The sequence below is a fragment of the Calidris pugnax genome, unplaced genomic scaffold (genome assembly GCF_001431845.1).
Source record: "Calidris pugnax isolate Ruff unplaced genomic scaffold, ASM143184v1 scaffold1, whole genome shotgun sequence".
In the NCBI taxonomy this organism is placed as follows: Eukaryota; Metazoa; Chordata; class Aves; order Charadriiformes; family Scolopacidae; genus Calidris; species Calidris pugnax.
Window position 1 is genome coordinate 4,870,032 of NW_015090800.1, and position 15,914 is coordinate 4,885,945.

Genomic DNA, 15,914 nt, shown 5'->3' on the forward strand with positions numbered 1-15,914 from the left:
CCCCCCCCCCCCTACCAAAAGCAGACCAAGAGCTGAATTAATTCCTGGTGTTTCAAATCCACTCATGAATTTAACTAAAACACAGAGGTTGCCCTTTTTGAATGAAATTTCAGTAAAACACATTGGCCGGAGGACCAAAGGGAGTAAATCAGCAGAAAATGGACCTACTCCATGGATTACACCGGAACATTCTGGGGACACAAAATCAGAGGCTTTTAAGCACCAGCTGGATTCAATCACAGTTGAGTGACACGAGGCTAAGTCAGCCTGTGCTGCTCCCCCAGTCATGCCTGGCTTTGCGGCACCACGCTTGGTTCATCGCCAACTTATTCCCATCTTTGCAAAGCTCACTCAGCTTTAACCCTAGCGGTGCAAAAAAGTCTGCTCAGTCAATTCCTAGAAATGCTTCTGGGGTGCAGGTTCAGCACAGAAACCACCTCCTCTTTCCTCCTGGACACTTCTTGGCTCATAAGGAGGCCATGGCACGGGCAGAAGTGCTTGCAGCTGTGAGGATGGTGAGGATTTGGGGCTGGATGCTTCAACCTTTGCTTCTTGGGGTACCAGAAACATCAGAAAATGCCGGGAAGAGGGGTGAAGATCAACCTGGTCTGGACTCTTTAGGTTACCCCTACTGCCTCTACAAACCTCCTGAGCTCACAGAGCCTTATAAGAAATTTCTCCGCAACCTGATGAATTTTGGACTGACCTTTTCTCTCATTTGTTTATGAAAAAAAATAAAGAAAGCTATTTAAATTCAGTAGGCTGCCCTTAATTTCCCTGTCCTCTAAGGTCACTCCTTTCCCAGGCAAATAATTGTCTTTTAAATATGTAAATGCCAGAGTATTTCTGCCTCTGCACTTGCTTCCTTTTTAACTTCTATGAAATGCCACCATATATTTTTAATTACCCACTCTTCAGCCCTATCACGTAGGGCTGTGGGACCTTTGTGCCCTCTCTTTGCTGTGTGGCCTCTAGTTTTCCAGACAGCCTTCCAAAGCTGCCAGTCCCTGGCCTTCTCTCTGCTCCCCCCTGCCTTTTTGCCTCCTTCCTCGCATCCTTTGAGTCTCCCAGGGCGAGCTGGTTTGTAGCCTGATGCCTGGCAGAGCAGAAGAAATATCAGCCCCCCAAGCTGGAGTGGTGGCTCAGAAGTGGCTGTGGGGCTGCTGCCTTCAGTAGGCTGGGAGAGGCCTCCCGGGCTGAGCATCCAGCATCTAGGGCACCCACATAGAAATGGTGAAATTACACAAATCCCAGCCTTTTTATCATTGAGTCCTGCTGTTACTGGAAGTTTCAAGGTTCATATATTTAGGCTTCTCTTGCCACATCCTCAAAGGCTAAAAACCCACCTTTCCTTTTCCTGATTTTATGAAAGCAGAGAATGCCAAGTCATGGTGGGCTTCAGGACTTCACAAACCAGCAGATCCACAAGCAGCAGGGCTGGGTTTTCTATAAAACTGTGTCTGTGGTTGGCTTCTCTACTGGCTGATCATTGCTAAGCTCAAATTGCAATATGAGCTTTTACCTCAAAAATAGCATCTTTCTGCTGAAGTCAGAAATGAATATCACAGACTCTTCCGCCCTGCTGGGTTGAAAAATGATGAGGGCTGGGAGGAATAGGGGGCAGACACATGGCCACAGACCTGACACAAACCAGAAAGACCAGGATCACACACACATCATTGTTTTGTGGGGGAAAATGGGGTGAAAATAAACCTCCCTGTGAAAGTTACTACTCCAGACTTCAGGCTTAGATTCTCTCTTTCAACAGTAAAAGGTCGGGAGACTGGAGAATATTAATTAATATCAGCACAAAACATCTCATACATAAAAGTTATACAACCAGCAACAGCAGATGGGCATTGAGTTAAGTGTTGATTCAGAGATCCTTATACCTCAGGGAAGGCGTTAGTCACTACAACAAACAGGAAAGAAAAGCATCCCATGAGGTCCCTGTTTCTGGTTCCCTCTTTTATTCTAGGCTTGCTGTCATAACTCTGATATGGGGCAATAAATCCTGGCCTCCTAGCAAATAACCCTTTTTTTTTTTTTTTATGAATTAAACAAAAAGATAAAAGCCCTCAGTGTCAAAATAAGATACAGAACACAATAACCAAAAATGAAAAAAAAAAAAAAAAACACCCCCCAAAATCCCCAGACAACCAGCAGCCCTTATTCTTATTGTCTTCAGCTGGTGCTGGATCACACTCAGTGGTTAGAAATTAGTGCCTCATTGCCAATTAAGGAGCTATTAAAAAGGGCACCCTCTCTCATTATAATCCTTTTATAGGCAGCAGAGAGAGGCACAGCTTGGAGTGGAAGCCTTATGTATGCTCCAAAGGATCCCCTATAGTTGCCTATAAAAAAAAAAAAAAAACAACCCCCCAAAATCCCCAGACAACCAGCAGCCCTTATTCTTATTGTCTTCAGCTGGTGCTGGATCACACTCAGTGGTTAGAAATTAGTGCCTCATTGCCAATTAAGGAGCTATTAAAAAGGGCACCCTCTCTCATTATAATCCTTTTATAGGCAGCAGAGAGAGGCACAGCTTGGAGTGGAAGCCTTATGTATGCTCCAAAGGATCCCCTATAGTTGCCTATCTGTCTCTATTTGCAAGAGGGGAGCCTAAACAGGCTTTCCTAGGCTAAAGTTAGCGGTTGTGATTATTCCACCATTGCTGCATTGGCTTTACTCCAGAGCTCATCTCTGTGTCGGTGTGTTATTCTGCCACGAAAGGGGTGCAATGCACTGGGAAAGCAGGCCCTGAGGTTAAAGGCTGCTTAGGACTGGAGGAAATCTACTGGAAGCCATAGGTAAGGCTCAGCACCCCGTAAATAAGTAGTGTATTCCAGTAAGTGGAGAAGGCCATTTATTCCATTAAATAATTCTCTCCTAAGTGAATCTTTGTTGAAGGAACTGCATGTAGGTGGAACTGCCTAATGTGAATCATGCAACAGATTTCTGATGAAGTGCTCTGTCAATTACAAGAGCCATCTATTTTGATTTGGATGGCTTGGTGTTCGGGCTGCTCTTAAACATCCTTATGGTCTCCATGTGGTATTGCTATCAGCGGTTATTTACAGGATGGCACAAATGTGAGTAGTGTTTTACAATGATGAGGTGTATAATCTATTCTGGCATTATCAAGCTGTAGTATCTCCACTGAGAGCAGTGAATTCGTCTGGCTCGTTAGTCTCTGCCTCACGCAGCTCTAGGAACTGAATCCAAGGGGTGAATCTTGACAATTTCTTTCAGGTCTGACTCTTATTTCTCTTCACCAGTCTTGACATTAGGTGTCTCGCCCTTCACCCCAGGCTCCGTCTGCAATCAGTGAAGACAAATAAGTGTCTGCAGAGCTATTTATTTTACTTTACTAACAATAGAGGAAACCAGGTGGTATCTAAAACCAAATGTGCAACTTTCATACCTCTAAAGTTAGACAAGAAAAATTCCACTCTGAGTCAAAATGTAGTGACTGAGACCAGCAGAACTCAGTGTTTCTCCCAACTGGGTGATGCCCTGGGCAGAATGTCCAAGACCAGCACTTGTCTCCTGCCCTACTCCTTGCTTGGCTAACAATTCAGGGAGAAAGCATTGTCATAGCCACTATTGTGACTTTAGAGAAATACGAGGGTGTTCATACTCAGGAAGATGGAGTTTTTCCTGTTTGAAGAACCAAGTGGTTCTGCTGACTTTGAATTATTAACACCGTTTTTCCTTTTTTTCCTGCTTTTAGGGTGAAGTCTTGGGCAGATGCCTTTGGTGGGGAGCTGTACTCCATTGTGACTAAGTATTCAGGGTCTCTCCTGCTGCAGAAGGTAGGCAAAAGCTATGAGGGTTCCCTTGGCTTTGCATCATCTCCATATGTAGCCCTCCAAGGTTTTCCCCTGGGGTGGAAGAAAGCAAAACGTACAGGTCTCCAGAGAACTCTCAAAACTATGCAGGTTCATATCCGTAAGCACAGAGTGATGGCCTGTGGCCATTCTCCATGAACTGGAGAGGGAGATCCATTTAATGCCCTTCCTGCTTTCATTAGCCATAGACAAATGCCACTTAAATTGCCCCATATCTTAAAAATACTTTTTACCAGTAGTCTTCTTGATTCCCCTCTGATTGTTCATGCCCTTCCACACTGACTTTTCACTCCTCCCTTCCTAAGTGCATGTCAGTCCCTCCCCTCCTGCCGTTCTACACCTGGCACTCTTGTTTATTTCTGCTTCCTCATCTGTCTTCCTCCAGTCACTCGTCAATTCTTTGAATTGTGCCTTTAAAACTCTGTTTTGGACAGGGTCTCTGAGGCAGGTGCCCTGGAAGCTGTGATCTTCCAGAGGTGCAGAGCTCTGCCTGCCTGGGTCACCAAACAGTAGGACTGTTGTGCTAAACTCTTTACCAGCATTAAAGGGTGTATCTCCATGGGCTTTAAGTAAATTTTCCCATTTTTAGCTGTAGGGAAGCTGCCGTTTTTCTTTATTCTTTCTGAATATTTTCTTTAAGATAAACCATGCATTGCCTCTTAGGCCTTCTAGGTGTCTGTTTTCTGTCCTCTTACTCTAGCAATAACATCTACAACCAAATACAAAAAAGGATCTGGATGTCATTTGCCTTGCCTTGCTGCTGAGCCCTCTGTTTCCCTGTCCCCACAGTGCTGCTTTCTGTCTGGAGAAAGAGAGAGGGTCCTGCAGCATCGTGTTTGCTAGGCTTGGCCAAGGAAGGCCTTCAGCATCCATCACAAAGATCTATACTGACCATCAACTCCTCTTAGGAGGAAAATGTCACCTTGCAATAAAATATTGTCAGCACTGATATAGGTACTTCATGCCCTAATCATGAGGCAGCTGTGGTGTGATATCAGTAACAGGGAAAAGTTTGGCTTTTAGCACTTTCGATGATGCTTCTGCATTGCCTATTCTTCCATGGTATCCCCAAGAAATTACTGCCAGAGGCAAAGTGGCTTGTTGAGGCACGTCTGGTGGGGACCTGAGCTCTAATGGGCAGGAGATGCAGATCAGGATTATTTGATTGTCTGTGTCTGATGCTGTATAAGTGTGCTTCAGCACTGCTTCTGTGGCTACTTCTACTAACAGATTAAGTGGGTTCACATTCCTTAAAATCTAAAAATCAGCGGGACTAAGCAAAACAGGGATTAATTTGAAAATACCAGTGTTGCTAAAGTTAACAGTGGAGGCCAAGGACAGCAGATGTGGCACTGAGGTGTGTGTCAAGATAGTTGTGCTGTGTTAGCCGTCTGGAGATGTTGCACCAGGTCATTTCACCTCCCTCTGTCCTCGCTATGTTTTGACTCTTGAGATCACGATTTCTTTGGGATAGGGGTTATATGGGACCTGTAGATGCTACTATAATACCACTAAAAATTATAGCCATGGCAACCAAATTTTTAACAAAGGTTCACAACTCTGTCAGCCTTTGGTGTAATTCATTAGAAGCAAAGAAAACTAATTTCTGATTAAAAAGAAGCATGAATGTTACCAAATCCAGTCTAGCATTTGTGTCAAGGGGAGTCAAGGCAGAGCTATATTTCCCTGGTGCTCTGACAGCCTTATAAAACAATCGCACTTGCAAGCCCCAGTCCACATCCACTTGGGGTTGTTCTTGGAGAGGGGAAGGTGTCTGGCTTGCTCTTGTGTGTGTTGGGACCTGGATGCAGCAGAGATTGATTGTGCTTTGCACAGTCCCTGGACACCCCTGAGCAGGACACAGTGTCACCTGTGACTCAGAGAGGGGAAATGCCCTTCAGTGAGTCACCATCACCACTTCCAGCAGGAGGTACCAATGGGCTTGATGTAACCTTGCTGTGTTAATACTTTCCAGCAGAGTCATCTCCTAAACGCATGTTCTGCCCTGCCCAAACTTTACTTAAGCAGTTTAAACAGGTTTATGTTTCTCCCCTCAAGTCCTGCTCCTCGTGCCAGGGACATCCTCTCATTTCCCTGGGACTAGTGAAATAGGAGAGGACAGGTCAGCACCCACTTCAGTCCTTCTCTGTCTCCACTCCTTTAGTAAGCACTGGATCAGACACCTTCTCACAAATTAGTTTCTCCAAGCAGGAATCGCCCTGAAGGTGTCCTTTTGAATTGCTGACACCGATAGTGCTGGAGAAGGACACCTTCAGGATGACACAGGCAAATCTTTCACTGGTAGGCAATGTTTTCATGCCCCAGGAGGTGCGCTTTGGCAGACCCTGAATGGCTTCATGTGGATCACCTCACTGGTGCAGACTGTGGGCAAGCCCAGCCTGGGGAGCCAAATGTACCAAGTCTGGAAATCCAAGCACATGTGATCCACAGGCACCTTTCTTTTGGGGGGCTATTGCCTTGTTTTCCCATGAAATATTTCTCTGTGCGCATGAGTATACGCAGACCAGCAGAAGGGTGGGGAGCACAGTGTAGAGGCCCAGATTCTTTCCTTGGTGCTTGCTTAAGTCAATGGATGTTTTGCTTTTGAGGAAATACAAGCTGAGAGCTAACAGCACCTTTGAATCTGACTTCATGTCTCTCTTGTGCGTAATAGGCTTGAAGTAACTAGCTTATTGTTGCTTAATTGTTCAGCCATAATTTTGCACTTATTCAATATTTTCCATGTAAACCTTCTCTTTAATATTTAGCATAAGTTTCCTTTTGTGGCTTTGAGTTTGTTTGGATTTCTTTGGGTTTTTTTGTTTTTCCCCCAGAAGTACCCTGATGTCACGTTACAAACCCAAACACTCAATTTCTTACTGGCTTTATTGCTCCCAGGGACCTGGTGAACCATTAGACATCCCTTCAATCCACAAGGACAGGTTCTCTCTCTGGATCGGAGAACTTTGAAAAAGCCTTCAGGTTGCTTTATGTCCCAAGCAGTCAAGATACCATCAGATTAAACCTCACAGAGGTAGAAAAAGTTGAAGAGTGGTTTTGGTTTGATGCCTGAAACATTCATAGTGTTCTCTTGACCAGTATGCAGCAGAAGTTAAGATGAGCTTGGACACTTGTCTGGCTTACCAGCCTGGCTCAGAGATGGTGGTTCTGTATTAAAACGTTGGCCGGGGTCTAGGACAGCCAGAGCAAAGAGGCAATGTGAAAGGCTGTGCAGGGGAAGGGGAGTAGCATCTCCCAGAGCTAAGGAACAGAAAGTTTAAATCTGTGGCTGCTTCAGCCTGTTTGTCACAGTCCAGCTGCTCCAGTTGGCCCAGCAGTGACCAAAGGGATGAGGTCACCGATGGCAGCCATGCCAGAAGGATGCCGCGGTGGTTCTGGGCTTTTCAGAGTTTGACTCCAAGTGACATAAACACTATCAACTTCAGCAGACCCAAAATTTGGCTTTTCTTCTACTATGTTAATGATGCATTATAAGTGTTTCTGGGAATTTCCTTCTGCTTCTTTCTGTAGCTGAGGTGCTGATTGCCTTCCCCAGTGGATAGGGCTGAGAAAGGACAGCAGGGCTTGGCTCCAACTATGTAATTACTAGAAAGCACTACAAAAAACTACATGGCAAAGAACAGTCAAATTAAAGAATTTCACTCAAGACATATTCCTGGGTGAAGATGAAAGGAACGTCTTTCACACTCTTAATATAGTTTCACTAGGAGTGAGTAATGTAACACACTGTACTTCAATGGGCTAAATTTCATGGAGGTGGGAATGAGAAAATATATTTGGTGATATATCCCTGCTCACAGATAAAACTTAAGATACTGAATCCTGGATCTCCCACTTTTAAATCACCACCCCCATCACTGCGGAAGGAGAATCATAATGAACTGCTCCTGCTGTTTTAAGGGAATACTAAGTACTAGATGAATATGAAAATATTTTCTGTTAGAGCAGAGCTAACTTTTTGGCACCTTTTCAATATCAGATCCTTTCAGCCAGTGCTCCCAAGCTTGCAGCTGATTCCTGTTCTGTAAATTATAATGATCTGATAACCTGATCCCTAAACTCAGGTTGTGCAGGTTAATCTTGGTTGGCTACAACACCTGTGTTGACATTTGCTGCGTATTTTCAGCCATGTTGTCTGGTACCAGTATTGAAATCACAGACAATGCTTTGTTGCCTACCTTTGGGAACCCTTGCAGTGAAGATTCATTAATAGCACAAGATTTGTGGATGGTTTGGTGGATCATTTGTAGGAAAAAAGCTCCAAGGAGATCTGAGCTCAAATCTGGTACATTCCTCACAGCCAGATGAAACTTTGCAGTAAGTTGTTTTTGGTTTTTTTTTTTTTGGTTGGTTGTGGGTTATTTTTTGTCTTCCCAGCTCTGGCTAGTTTCCAGGGCTGAGAAGTGTGTACAGTATTAGCAGACTGCTTGTGATTACTTTTACCCCAATAACATCTGCTTGCTAATGTGTCAAAAGCACATTAAAGAAATAATTGAGAGGTGAAGAGCCCTGTTCTTCTTTAATTCAAGATATGACCCAAGGTAACTGATGGCAGGTCACTTTGTAAAGCGCGTGCTTGCCCGTGCTTGTGTGGTGTGTGTCCCCCTCCCTTCACCAGCTTTCCCAGGAGAGATTACCCTCCTCCCCCCGAGGAGGGCCTGATTAAAGCCTAGCGTGACAGAGATCACTTCCCTCCCAACCAACCCATGACATGGAGCTAAATGGGACAGGCACCGTCTGGGATGGCAGCAGCCAGGGACCTCGGTCGGGGACACGGGGCAGGGGGGGAGGATGGTTGTTGCACATCTCTCTTTTGGCAGCATGGTTACGCTAACCTTCATGCTCAACCTGACCTCTTCCTCCTCTTCCCCCGCCCCATCCCTGCTACCCAGCTGCAGCAGAGGGGATGCGAGGCCTTGGCGTTTTTAATCCAGTAAAACCCTCGCCGTTAATCACGCCAGACAGAGCGAGCAGCCTCCCCGCCATGCCTGCTGCAGGCTGGATGCTGCTGCTGCTATTTCTGTCTGACCTCCTCAGCCTGTCCCATCCTTGAGGCGTTTCTCCCTCTGCTTGCTGTTCAGCCGCCTTCTCAAATGGTCAATGAGCTCCTGGAACAAAAGGAGATCCACTCGCTTACCCTAAAGACACGCAAAGTCCTTCCCTCCCACTTTCTTCTAATTCAAAAGTGCCACTAAAGCCCCCGCCGCCCCCCTACCCTTTTCACCACGTTATTTTGTACCAGTGTAAGAAGCCCAGCCCAGGCTGAGATTGCTGCTAGGGTGCTAATACACCACAAAGATGGAGGGGATGTGTACATTCTGCAGAGAGAAATGATGATGAGGGACAAGGGAAATTCAATCAGTTGCTCTTCACACTTCCACGTTGCTGGGAAGAAAAGGCTTTGTCTTTTCTGAAGTAGGTTAATCATATTGTGTCCTTTTGTAGGTTTTTCCCCCCTCTTCCTTTCTGCCTATCTCTGTTGGCTTTCAGATTTTTTAAAAGGCGAAATAAAAGCCATTGTATCCAGTCTTGAAAGGGCAGATTTAGGGAGGCAGATTACAGTTACCCAGTTTAGGAGTACTCTCAGATTTTTAATGCCTAGATTATTTGAAACATGGTCAGAAGAAACTGGTTCTCTCTAAAGCTGTCAGATCCAGATCCTCCTTATTACACCATCTCTCCCAGAGGAGAGGAGGCTGCACTAAGTAGCCCTACTCGTAATTCCTAGTTTCCAGGAATGGCCTCTGTGATGCTCTTGGCCCAAAGCACGCTCATGTGTGCTGAGTAAGTAGCACCACAACTGCCTCCCTGACCTTTCCCTGGCACTCTCCTACCTAAGCACTGAGCAGACTCTTCTTGCTGCAGCCCTGACAAGTCACCCTACAGGTATGATGGTGCTGTGCGAGGAGAGGACATGCACTAGCGTGACATCTCTCCCACTGGTGCCCCAGAGCACATGTGACATAGGAGGTGAGGTAATGACAGCATACAGCTCTGTTCCCTTCCACTTTCTTCTGCCTTGAGTAAACTTCAGCTTTGTGATGCATAAAATGCTATTATGGATGTAAGCACAACGTGTATTTTAGGTTTTCAGAAGTCTGCCGTCACTTCTCTCTCTTAAATGTAGGTACCAATAGATTTGGGCACACTGCTATTTTCAACAAGTCACAAGCTCACAATTGGATCGGTTGCTTTTACTTAGTCAAAATCCTTTGTGTTATGGCCAGTGATCTGCACACACCCAAATTATGGGGTGAAAAGGGAGGAAAGGCAAAGATGGGAGAAGGTGGTAAATCAGACCAGTTCTTTCAACACATCTTTCTTCACCAATGACAATACCCAGCTAACAATAATAGATTCATCCCTCTCCTTATAAGCCGCCTGCTCAGCAGGACTTTCTGCTTTCCCTTGGGTAGAAGTACAAAGATGTGGAGCCAACTCTGAAGATCAAAGAGGTGGACGGTTTGGAGCTGGTGAAGAAGTTCTCAGAGCAGATGGAAAGCATGCTCCGTAGGAAGGTCGAAGCCGTTGAGGTATGACCATGGGGTTTATGGGAAGGAAGTCCTCTTCCCGTCAGCCCCAGAGCTGTAGACAGAGGCCTTCTGCTTGTACCGGGAGTGTGTGGGCACAGAGGTTGCATGAGGACTTCCTTGCTCGAGCAAATGCCTGCTGGTGCAGCTGGCTGCTCAATCTGAGCTTTAAGTAGACACTGGTGGGAGGATGTGGGCGTTCAGACAAGGGAATGCTGGCTTCTCCCTCAGCCCGAAGTAGGAAATAAGATAAAAACAAAGTCTAGGAATAAATGTGAGGGAACGAACACTCTTTTAGAAGAAAAGAGCTGTTTGAAGAGGAAAAACCTCTCACAAGTGAAAAATAAGTTCATCCTTGCATAATGCACTCCGGCCATTGAAGACTGGTAGCTGGTTTCAGCTGTGTGGGGAGCTCGAGGGAAATTCCTGCAGCCCCTGAGCACCAGCTGCAAGGAAGGTGCTTGGATTTCATGTTGTGTACTTGGGGAAGCAGGGAGGAGGTGGCAAGAGGCCTTTAGCTGTTGCTGTGTTGGCGATCAGAGCAGGTAATCGTTATGGCCCCTCTTACTTCTTGCATCTAAAGATCTATCATATTGCCTTATATTTACCCACTATGAAAAGCATATTTCTGTAGTTACAAAGCCTTGACTGTTTAAGGCATCTAATGTGGAAAAGTCATCCAGAAACACATCATTTGAATCTCAAAGTGAAATGTGGGCATATTTAGACCCAGAGCTTTGGCCCATAACGTTAAATTCATAGCCAGACTTTTCCAACACTTGGATTGCCTTATCCTTTGTGAAGGAGCAAAAAGCTGTTTTGCTGAGACTGTCGCTGGTTGTGCAACTCTGAAAACATGTACATGTTTAGCTGGATTCCTTCCCAGTCTGTACCAATTGAGAATTAGTGCCCTGAAGCATCATATTCGAGAACACCAGTTGATTATATTGCCTTCCATAAATGGTAAGAGCTTATAAATGGCCACAGCATCGCAGAGCCCTTTATGAAATCAAGTCATGGTCTTTGTCTTGGTAACAATACCAGACTGAGACTCCCACAAGGCCTTTCCCTTTGATGAGCTACTGACATCAGGCTGGGTCTGAAATGCCTTTCCCATGGCTTTTTGGAAGGGTTCACGGAAAATGAAATTAAATCTCTGGCTGTTGTTTCTCTAAATGGACATGTTTCTGTTTGTATATGCCCTGTGATATCTGAGATTGCTCAGGGGTTTAGTAGGGACTCTGGAGTAAGTAGGTATGAATACACTTGGCAATAAATAGCTGTGAAGATACCTTCCAAGCTGTAAAGCTGCAGCACAGAATGACAGGTCAGCAGAAAAGGAGGGAAAGAGGGAAGTTTACAGCCCTGTGACTGTATTGTGGAGAAGGAGGCAGTCATGTGTCTTTTCACTAACTGTGTGAATGGCTGGTACAGCTGGAGGAGCTTTTGGAGGGCTTTCCACAGGACCCCCTCATCTTTCTTTCTGTGTGCTTGCATTAGAGGTTGGTGGAAGCAGCAGAAGATGCAGATCTGAACCATGAGTACAACTCCTCACTGGAGGTAAGTTTATCTCTGTAAATCACAAAATATAACACGCACCCTCAGAGAGACTAGCCAAAAGGCAGGCCCAGCAGTACCCAGTCACCTCAGGCTCCTAGGAGTTTCCTTGTCTTCAGGACACAGCTTGTCTAGAAACCAGTATGAGTAAGCAATTCCCTTGGCAGATCCCAAAATTAGTAATATCTTCCCTTTGGCTCTGGGAGGGGAAGGATTAGGGAGGACATTGGATTGCATGATGTTACTGGCGTTACATTTACTACACACCAAGGTTGTCATTATGTGATGTGTTAGTGCAAATTAGCTGGCACTTTATGGGTTACTTGACTGGAAAATGAACTAAAAATTGGGTGTGTATGAGCAATGAGGAGGATGTTGTTAAAAATGCCCACAGCAAAATGTTAATCCCAATAAACTGAGTTTCTCACCATCTCCCTCAACAGTTCCCATCATCTTTTTTCTACCCTGCAGACACCAGCTTGTCAGGATTCCCTGTTAGGTGAAAGCATGGTGCTGCCCAAGCAATTTGGATAATTGGCTTTCTGTCAAAAACTGTAGCCAAACTATGGGATTATTGCTGGTGAAAGGAACTGGAGTGAAAACTCTGATGAGGGAAGTCCACTGTCCTGTGCTGTGCAAGCAGAGTGCTTAGCAGAAGTACAGGCTACCCCTGCAAGCACATGTCTCCATGTTGGGAAAGGGTGGGAATGAAAATGCTTCTTGAAATCAAGTTATTTACCAATTTCACCTCTCCTACCACTTTACTTAAGAATCACATTACAGTCATCCTAGCTGGGTCAGCTGCATTCACAGTAAGGAGCATGGGTGAGTTGAGGTACATGACCCTGTATTTGCACAAAGAGTTCACACCCCCTGAGTACTGTTAGTGATTGAACATAAATCCTTAAATAACAAACAACCTCTGCCCTCAGCTAAAGTCAACAAAAAAATCTTAAAAAATGTGTTACCCAAGGCTGAAGTGCGTCCTGAAGATACTAAAGTGATTGTAGATGTTAAATCCCCAGCGGCCATTCACAGGGGGAAAACTGGGTTGTCTTTGAGCACCTTCTGCTCTATCCTTTGCTCTTGACGAGCACCTTCTGCTTGGAGTGACAGAGTGAGGGGATAATCCTGGCTGGATATACATCAGGAGTTAACTCCAGTAAATGACCGCTGTAGAGACAGGGCAAATAAGGTCAGCATTGACATGCCCTGTAGCAAATCTGGGAGCCAGACACAGTGACACACTCCAGCTCTCTGGTTAGTCACTTAAATATCTCTAAGGGACCACGGGAATCTGTCATTGTGTCCCTTTGCTCTCAGGTGGCTCTTCTGCTGCCAGTGACAACCAAGCTTTCAGTCATGTGGGCGCCTGACAATAAGAAACTGGGCAGAAACCATCACTTTGGCAGCTTGACACTTTTTAGTTGGTAATGGCTCGTTTGCAGCTCATTTGATCCTATTCAAAGCCCAAATTCTCCAGACATCCCTTTTTTATGTTATAAAGAGCATCTTTTTCAGGCAGTAGTGGTAATAGTCTGTCATATTCTCTCTTGTTGCCTTTCTCTTTTCCATTGTCTTCATCAACAGTTTGATTACTACAACTCTCTCCTGATTAATGAGAAGGATGAAAATGACAATTATGTGGAGCTTGGAGATGAATTCATTTTGGAGCCAAATGAGCATTTCAATAACCTGCTGGTGAACACAACATACAGTGATATCCAGCTCCCCACCAATGTCTACAACAAAGGTAATGGCCTCTACTTTCTCACTACTAGTAGATTGCTGTGGAAACTACTACTAATAATACTGAAAGAAAGATGAGAACAGAAAAAAACTGGCAGAAAACAGAGCTGGAAAGGTACTGTCCCAAGGCATGGTCATATCTTTGCTGTAGTCTCCCACTGTGACTGCAGTGCTCTTGGAATTTACAGTGCTCTTTGGCTCTTAGAAGGCCTGTAAGAGTAAGTAGGCAGGCAGTATGGTCTCCTTGGGTTCATCTACCCAACCAAAGATACTGTGAAACAAACTGTGATGTGAATTTATTGGCAGCTGTTACTCGGTACAAAGGATCAGATCTTTCAAGGTCTTCAGGTGTCTAGGGTTTAATTGATTTCATCTGAGAATTTAGACCCCAAGTACCTTTGTGTTATGAGGCACTAATACCTCACTGGGAGACTCTTTATTCCCAGTGAGCATACACATAGGAGACTGGGGGTAATTGACAACTGCTACTGTGATGTGACTGTTCTGGGCTATTTTCCATTCTCAGCAAGTCTTTGGCACCTGCAGGAGCCCAGGGAGGCACCAAGATTCACTTGGCCTCATCTGTGCCTGAACTGTGTCCTCTCCCCCTGCACATTCACACCACTTCAGCTACACACCATAAACCAGTCCATCTCCAGCTGGTCCATACACTGCCAAATCTGCAGGCTGAGACACCAGTTGCGATTGTCCTAAGTTTACTGCTCTTTTTGACCAACATTTGAAGCTGCCTGAACTGTCTCCTTCCCTACCTCCCCATCAGCTCTTCCCCTTGCATATGTTTTGGCAAGAAAAAAAACCCCAACATTGTTACTTCTCTCATAGATGGAGCTCATTTACGATCTTCAGGACCAGATGGGGCAGGCGCCTGGTGACTGTGCTCACAACTGCTACGTTATTTAGAGGGACAATAGAGGGAGTTCTATTTCTCCCATGATTTTAAATTAATTCCATCTGGTCTGACAGCCTCAGACACTAAAATCTTGTGCACAATAGAGTCACCAGCAGAGCTGGCTACGGGTATCTACAGCAGAGACACATGAAGTAGGCTGCTGCCTACAGCAGCATAGAGAGAGGTGGCCGAATGGCCACTGTCAGAGAGAACAGAGAGGCACTGCCCAGCTAGCTGATTTCTTGCCTGTACATCTTGACACAAACCATCCAGCTGCTCTGTCTATGGCTGGAGGATGAGGAGGAGGAGGGTGGTTCCTTCCATGCCTGGGGCTCCTCCTGGGCTCTTCTGGCTCCCTTCCCGCGTGATTTACTTTGGGTTCATCGCTGGGGAGTCACAGCTCAATTTTTTCCCCTATTTTGACCAAAACCACCTTTACTAAGTGACTAAACAGGAAGTGGTAGGTCAAAGCCCCATCCGTTTCAACCTTAATGCAGTTAATCCTAAAATGACCAGATTCTTATAATTCCCTGTTTCTATTGCCACTGCTGTGTTTGGTCTCCTGTGGCAATGAGTCAACACAGACACCAAATATACAGTGAGTCTCATGAGTTCTTGCAAGCCTGCAACTTCCTACTGATTTTGATGTGATCGGGGCAAAAGAGGACAGCTCAGGCTTTGTGAAAGAAAGAGCAGGCAGAAGAAAAGAAAGAATTGTTGGGGAAAAAGAGGGGACGGAGGGAGAGAGAGAAACAGCACATAAATCCTAGAGCTCTTCTGTCTTAGGTGATTACATCTAGCATAAATATGAACACTCTTTGTAGAAAGGCTGTTCCACTTAGTGGTGCAACAGCCACAGGTCACCTCTTAGGCAGCAGCTGAGTCCTGCCCCTACGGTGTGCCAGTTGTATTCAGCACAGTGCTGGTTTCCCTGTGTCTCTCAGAGCTCTCTTGCAGCTAGACATAATGGTCAAGGGCAGACAAGGACTGAAAAAGAATTGGGGATAATAGCATAATGGCCAAGCTGAGATCACCTGTAGTGGCCAGTGGTGACCTGCCTTCTAGGATTTACTTGGATGGTGCATCCAATAACCTTTATGATGCCTGGTGGAAAGTGGCTGACAAGGGGATAGCTGTCATTGTCTGCGGAGAGATTGGGATAAAGGGATGTGGCTTTTGCAGACCATGATGAAAACTGCCTTTGGACAAGTCTGTGTTCCTCCTGGGGTTGCCTTTGTTCCCATTCCCTTCCTCCATCAGGGATGGTGTGGGTGTCCTCTCTTTTGCACACCTTTT

General features: G+C 45.4%; 1 protein-coding gene across 1 annotated transcript in view; it reads left to right on the forward strand.

Moving 5' to 3' along the window:
* Nucleotides 1–15,914, forward strand: part of CACNA2D4 (calcium channel, voltage-dependent, alpha 2/delta subunit 4) — a 136,091-nt gene that overhangs the window by 2,200 nt on the left and 117,977 nt on the right. The window contains exons 2-5 of the mRNA XM_014937494.1: nucleotides 3,734–3,815; nucleotides 10,289–10,405; nucleotides 11,903–11,962; nucleotides 13,550–13,712. Of these exons, the coding sequence (XP_014792980.1) occupies nucleotides 3,734–3,815; nucleotides 10,289–10,405; nucleotides 11,903–11,962; nucleotides 13,550–13,712 (422 nt within the window). The remainder of the gene's footprint in view (nucleotides 1–3,733; nucleotides 3,816–10,288; nucleotides 10,406–11,902; nucleotides 11,963–13,549; nucleotides 13,713–15,914) is intronic.